Here is a 7,210-nt window from a genome sequence, read left to right on the forward strand (position 1 = left end):
AAAGGTAAAAGGTAAAGTAAACTAACTAACTAAGTAAGTTACGTAGTAGAAAATACTTATTATATAATTATAGTATTAATTAATTATTAGTAGAAGTAGTATATATATATATATATATATATATATATATATATATATATAAATTTATAAACGTGTTAATATTTCTCCATTCGGAGAAGCAATAATTTCCACGACAAAAATAATATTTCTCTCTCATTTTCGAGTCCGCAAAAATCCAATCTCCTAATCCGCGAAAATTTTATTCCAACATTACTCCAATGTATTCGACGCCTCTGCTAATCGCCATTTTCACTCGTAATCGACAAGACGATGTTGATCGCGACTTGCAACGCTCGTTGTTCCTCTCAGACCTTCCGACTTAGGTCTACGATGCGCGTGGCGATGCTTCCCGAGGTGGCTCATCATCATTGGGAGTAAATAGTCTCGTTTCGTAAATCATGCAACTGTAATTTTACTTAAATACTCACGACTGTCCGTCATCGTGCCGCTTCTTTGGATGAACGATGAAGAGATACCGTCGATGGAGACGGAGAGGTGACTTTTGCTTGAGCGCTTTGGACTCAAAGCAACTTGATCGCGGATTCTTCCTCCTCGTCTCTTCCTTCACAGATACTCCGTCCCTAGTGGGACCGTCTTCACTGTTTAGTCACGCGTCTCGTGTCTCTTTTACGAGCTTACGAATCAAATTGGAATGGTGAAACCGAACACGGCTACCTTGCGGACGGAAGCGGAAACGACTAGCCGGAAATCCCAAATGACGTTTTGCTCGCTTCCGGCTGACGTTGTCCAATGAAAAACGTCGTTCCCGAGGGATCTTTCGATTGCAATTCGTGATTTTTTTCTAAGAGTGGAAACGTGAAAGATTCTAGGAAAGAGAGTTTCTTATTGGCTACTGGATGTTAATGATAAATCGCGCCATTTGAGCCACGCGGACATCGTGGGAACTAGGAAAAGGGTTGAAAATAGCAAAGGGAATTGAAAATTGGAAACAGTTGTAGAAAATAGAAACGTTCTGAAACGCTGGAAATTTCCAGCCTGGAATTTACCGGGCTGACTGGGCTCTCTCGATCTAGATTAGCAAGAAATTTAATTAAATATTTACTATAATATATTTAAAAGTTTTAATATATTTAAAAGATTTATATTTAAAAGTGAATGAGAAAGGCGATAAGTTTACAGTAGCGATTCTTCATTCGTCAGTAAATTTATGATAAAATTGTTATATATTCTTTCACGAATGCTGGAAAGATAGTCTGTAAAGGTTAGAAAAACGATTAGAATAAGAATTAGCTTGATTATCATGTCCAGGATATTCTAATCTTATAAATTCGTTAAATGATTGCTATTTATACGTACATTTGTAATTTAACAAGTGTTTTTGCCTCTATCTAAAAAAGGATGTACAGAATATTGCAATTTTTATTTAATTGTACATCAAAGTAGACAATGAAAATTGAGATATAATGATGAGATGTTGAAACATCTCATGTACGTAATTTAAAGAGAAATATATCAGTAATATAAGGTTAAGTTATATAGTCTTGTTCTTTTCAGTTGAACTTTTTGAAATTTATCTTTCTTCCTCAAAAGAAGAAAGATGAATTGGTGCAAAAGTTCAGCTAAAAAGTACAGGCCTATGTCAATAGTAACATTTATTTATTTATATTTCATAGTTTAGGTACTAAACATTTTTTGTAAAATGCTATTTAATCATTGGAGATAATCATTTAATGTTTATTTTCAGAATTAAAAACTTTCTTTCTTTACAACTGATATTAAACTTTTTAACAGAATGTTTTGTTTACTGCAAACTATCAAATATTTCTACTATTGTATAATATTTTAACGTTACTAATGGAGACCAAAGTAACTAGTAAAACTAGTAGCTTAAAAGCTCTTTTGCTACGAGCTTGGCGAGAGCGTTGGACTGATTTGCAATGGGGTATTAATATTAAAACGGTAAACGTCAGCATTTTAACTCTGATGATAGATATGCTTTTTATTTGTTTTTTAAAGTTCTAAATATTTTCCAAAATTGAAACAAATCTTCAGATTCTTCCAAGAGGAGTAAGCGGCGATGTATATAACTTAGCAGATTGTATATTACAACAAGCATTAGTGGGGCCAGGACCTAATCAGTTGGTACTGTCATATCTGAAGCACTCGTTAAGCTCTCAGGTTTGTTTATTCCATATTCCAAAGGATATCTAAATTGTATGCATATCAGTGATTTATACTTCAAATTATCTTGCAGTTGGTGTCATATGCCGCAGTGTTGCAGCGAATAAGTAAATATGATGCGTTTCACAAGCCCCATTGCATTGTGAGTTTGCTGGAGTTTTTGGAATCTATTCAAGTTGGTATCACATGCCGTGGTAAACCAGAAGAAGATCTTTTAGCAGCAGCAGTCTTATCTATTGTACATTGGCTTCTGCAATGTTATTTACATACTTTAACAAAGACGCCCCAGAGCAATCCTCTCACTCCGCATCCGAGCGAACTTATAGACAAACCTGCTAGTATTTTGCAGCAGATGCTGAATTCAGATTTTTTATGTGCGATGATGTATCTGGCTAAATATGATGATAAAGGTATGATTAAGGCTGATGCTTTTAAATTTTTTATACAATACAATATAAATACAAATTTATATTCAATTTGTGTTTATTTTGTATAGATTTATGTAATTAATTAATTATTAATTAATTTTTGCATACTTTATTTATTTATACATCTTTTTTTTTAGATCTATACATAGAAGTTGTAAAGAAATGCCAGGAAATCGAGACGTTACTGAAGACGAGTACTCAAAAGTCTGTGGTGCCAATAGAAGATTCTCTAAAAAAGTTGTGTAATTTGGAGATCGAAAGTCTTTGCCCTGAGAAAACTAAAATGGAATCCATTACTCATTGCCTGCAGCCACTTTTTGCCGTTCAAGTATTATTGAATCCTAGCACCGAGACAACCGTGTTCGTCAACCAGTTGCTGATGGTGCAGAGATTAAAGAGTTATACAAACGCGCGGCTTTATTGCGAGATCATTCGTGCTTGTCTTATGTGTCTGCATAATGTAACAGGAACGTTCAAAGAGTCTCAATGGGGAGCCTTTACGTTTTTAAAGGTGCCGCATATATTGAAGGAGTTGCACGTGTCTAATTTGAATGGTCGGTAAAATTAGTTGAAATTATCTGACTGTCGGAAAATAAAATTTGATTTTACATCTTTGCATTTTTATAGGTGATGAAAAGTTTGAATACTCGCAAGATATTTTGGATGCATTTGAATTGCTGCTCCAATTCACACCTCTACTTGACATAATGGATACCACGTGCTCGTGCAATTACGTAGAATGCTTGTTGAATGAATTACAGAAGGTAAATCTCGTGACGGAGAAGCAAGCGAAGCAAATTGGCGCTAGGAGGTATGCACTTGAAAAATAAATTATTTTTGATAAAACTTAGACAGTTGAATTTTTATTTACGATATATATCATTGCAGAGAAGGAGCGACTACGACGTCATCAATTCCAAAGGTAATTGTACGCGCCGGGCAGACACTGAACGGAATTTTGAGAACGCTGAACGCAGATTATGCAAAGATTCAAGAGGGCTTGCTGAGTGTATTATATCAAGTCTTGACGGGAAAGAGCTTTGAATTGATGCTGGCCGTGGCAACCGTAGAGGGAGAGTTGAAGACTTTTGTCACGAAACTCATCAAGTTTAACGAATGTAGTAAACAGATTAACGAGCCGGTACCTGATAAGACAGCAGCGACGAGAGCAATGTTATTCGATGTATCATTTCTTATGTTATGTTCCATAGTACAAACATATGGCTCTGATGTAAGTCTGGCGTTGATATATGTTACAAATTTCATACACAGATAATTATAACTTGAGGTCTGTTCTTTGTGACTAAACTAGTATACACTTGTACTTAAAACAGATATATTTAAAGTTTAATGAAAGAGATAAGTTCTAATGCAGTCCAGTGCAGCGATAAAAAATAGGCTTTTTATATATTATACCTACGTGCAGTTTTGTTATAAAAAATTGATTTTCAGGTTGTTTTGGAAGAAGGCGGAGATTCATTTTTTGAGCAATGGGTGCGTGAATGTATGCCGGAACGGAATAAACTGAAATCGCCGCAGAGAATGTTGCAAAGCGTCGATTCAGCAAGGGTGGACGCTCTACTGGCGCAGATTAACTCGCCGGATCCTGATTTCAAATCGAGCAACTTAAAATGGCACGTTGCATGCCAGTCGGCAATGGGCGCGGTGAAGGAGTTGCTCTGTGCATGGGAGAGCGGAGTACTGGGCGCTGGCGACGTGAAGAGAGCTCTGGACGGTTTGCGAGCAACGGCCTGCTGTCTGCCTGTCTGTGCCGCTGCTTGGTTGTGTGCATACATGAGCATCACGCACCAAGATGCTCTGCTGAAACCTATGAACATGGTCCAGCACTTCCTGACGCCGCTTTCGGGTGATGAGATGCAAGATAATCTTAAAGACAGGTAAAAAAAATGGAATAAATACAGGGTCACCAAAATCCGGACAAATTTCAATTTAAATTTTCCGCTGTGCCTCCGCCAGAAGTTGTTGTTAGCGTCCGAGAAAGTCTGATACTTCTAGTAAATCATATCATAAAGTCATATTCTCAAAATAGTCGCGATGTGACTATTGAAATCAAGTGCGAAGAGCTGCAATCATCGAAGGCCTTCGCGCTGGGCGCTCAGCAACGGAAATAATTCGGTTCTTTGAATACCGAGATCAATCATTTATGATGTTGTGGCAAAATATACGGCTTTAGAACAGTCTACGAAGGTTCCAGCGAGGAAGAATCACTCGAAAGAATGCACTATGAGGATCCTCGTAATCGTTGAAAGGGCTCAAACGCTGATTTCGGATGACCCAGGACAATCATTGCGAAAATTAGCATCGATTGTTGGTGTAAGCGAGTCAACAATCCATCGAATTGCTAAAGAGGATCTTCGATACAATTCGTACACATTAAAGATACGACAGATGCTGAACAAGCCGAGTTGCTCGCCTCTGCTCCTATTCTGGCCTCCCAACAGCTCAGATTTAAATTCCTTGGACTACTACATATAGAGCGTAATTGAAAGGGTCACAAACAAGTTTCAGCATCCCAATATGAGGTTATTAAGGATCGCTATTGAAGCAGCATTCGTCGGCATGGACAACACTATATTACAGCGTGCGTGCGAACACTTCAAACCGAATATAGATATTGTCATTTAAGCTAATGGGGGATATATCGAATAATTATGCTCTACAGGGATCCTCCAAGTGTCATGTAAAAGGATTTTTTGTAATATTTAATTTTTCATTAAAAATATTTTATTTAAAGAAATTGTTCGATTTGTCTGGATTTTGGTGATGCACCCTATAATATATATAACATTGTTAATTATATAACATTGTTAATTGTTTTTTTTTAGATAAAAATTGATTCCATTTTCTTTAGATGTTATCTCATACATTTATATATTTGTTATTTATATATTATGTTACAATTTAAATTTCTATCTTTTTCTTAAAAATCTATCTTTTTCTTTCAGATCTAGTTTAATGGTCCAGATTATTCGGAAAATGCAGTACGACGTGCATCCGCCCACTCAATCAAAAACGAAGGTTCTCTCGATGTCACACAGGTATTTAGTATCTTTTGAAAACGAATTGTCATCGTTTTTTGGGATTGTCATTTTTATGGCATTTTCACAGTATTATATCGCGACAACCAATATTGGAACAGTTGGAATCCGTTTGGCAAAACATAAATCAACGTGGGTGGATAAACATACAAGCCACGCAATCGTTGGAGTCCCTGCTAAACACCGGCGGCTCTTTATGGTTCGTCACGAATATAGTCAAGGAAGTACTGAAATATCGTTATCAAGAAGAACTGGATCAAGCCGTGGATCTGGCCTTCGCAGTTTTCCATCTTGACATAGAGAACTGCACTCTAGACCTCATAAATCATATAATACCGCAATACTTACATAATTCGATGCAGTGAGTTCATCTTATTATCTCGCATCTTGATCAAATTTTTGTACACAGCATGTTCGTTACATGTAAATTCCGTTTTACGTAGGAGTGATGAGCTTGTGGAACCACAGTCATCTATCTTAGCGAAATTATGCGTGTATTGCATATTCTCCACTTTGGAATACAACAATTCGAATCCGTACCGAGGGAACAGCCGTAAGCGCGTGCGACGCGATCTGGACACGGATGATCTGGATGCTCTCGGCGTATCCAATAAACTTCTTCGACTCAATGAAACGGGCGAGAACGTCCCCATGTTCAGTTCGCAGAGTCCACAGGCGCAGGGTTCGAGTAATGGACAAAAGTCGGTCATTCTGAGGGATCCACTTATGACGGCATTAAACAATCTGTTTACCATATTCGCTTTTTTGGCCGGCAGAGATGGTGAAGTGTCTCAACAGACTCATTTCATACTTCAGTTCCTGCGGCTCATGGTGCAGTGTGGGAAAGACAGGACTCGCATCGTGTTACAAGGAATGTCGCAAACATTGGTACGTTTTTTTTTATATTTGTAGCCAGTAATTTTATTTCCACTTCTCAATATCGAACGTTTGAAGAAATAATTTATAGTTAGGGTTTAATTTTTCTAAAAAAAATATTTTTCCTTTTCATTCTTTTCAATTTATAATTAACTTGAGATAAGTTATTGATGAGTTTATATGATATATTTGTTTTCATAGGTACCCTGTCTTCTCAAAGCATTGCCCGAATTATTCACGACTGATATTCTGCTAAGATTGTATGACATACAAACTATAATTGGACGCAAAGCTACCGCACGAGATCTATGTATGTTGCGGAATATTAATCTGAAACCCACAAAATAAAGGCACAATTGTTGAAAATTAGAGAATGCATTTTTTTTAAATTCAGTATTCTATTAACGAGTACCAAATTATATATGTATATATTTAGAGGATTACTATTTGTACATTATGGCCTGTATTCAGAACACGCTTATAACGTTAGCGTGCTAATTTGCTATAATTTACATTACGTCCTATAGAATTTTAAAGATAAAAGCACGTCTGAAAACGGATCTATATATATATATATATATATATATATATATATATATATATATATATATGTGTGTGTGTGTGTGTGTGTGTGTGTGTGTGTGT

The 7,210-nt window shown here is 36.5% G+C and overlaps 2 protein-coding genes across 2 annotated transcripts in view; one reads left to right on the forward strand and one right to left on the reverse strand.

Annotated features, from left to right (window-relative positions):
- LOC105623318 (RNA-binding protein cabeza-like) overlaps nucleotides 1–501 on the reverse strand; it is an 8,569-nt gene extending 8,068 nt beyond the window's left edge. Inside the window, exon 1 of the mRNA XM_012204716.1 lies at nucleotides 489–501. Coding sequence (XP_012060106.1) covers nucleotides 489–501 — 13 coding nt within the window. The remainder of the gene's footprint in view (nucleotides 1–488) is intronic.
- A 1,374-nt stretch (nucleotides 502–1,875) lies between these two features.
- On the forward strand, nucleotides 1,876–6,913 carry LOC105623287 (mediator of RNA polymerase II transcription subunit 24). Its single transcript, XM_012204685.1, has 11 exons — nucleotides 1,876–1,980; nucleotides 2,074–2,199; nucleotides 2,276–2,612; nucleotides 2,768–3,184; nucleotides 3,258–3,441; nucleotides 3,519–3,861; nucleotides 4,083–4,528; nucleotides 5,597–5,689; nucleotides 5,760–6,050; nucleotides 6,133–6,577; nucleotides 6,767–6,913. Exons 1-11 carry the CDS (start codon nucleotides 1,876–1,878, stop codon nucleotides 6,911–6,913), a joined length of 2,934 nt encoding a protein of 977 aa, XP_012060075.1.
- The last annotated feature ends 297 nt before the right edge of the window (nucleotides 6,914–7,210 follow it).

Source organism: Atta cephalotes, assembly GCF_000143395.1.
Source record: "Atta cephalotes unplaced genomic scaffold scaffold00055, whole genome shotgun sequence".
In the NCBI taxonomy this organism is placed as follows: Eukaryota; Metazoa; Arthropoda; class Insecta; order Hymenoptera; family Formicidae; genus Atta; species Atta cephalotes.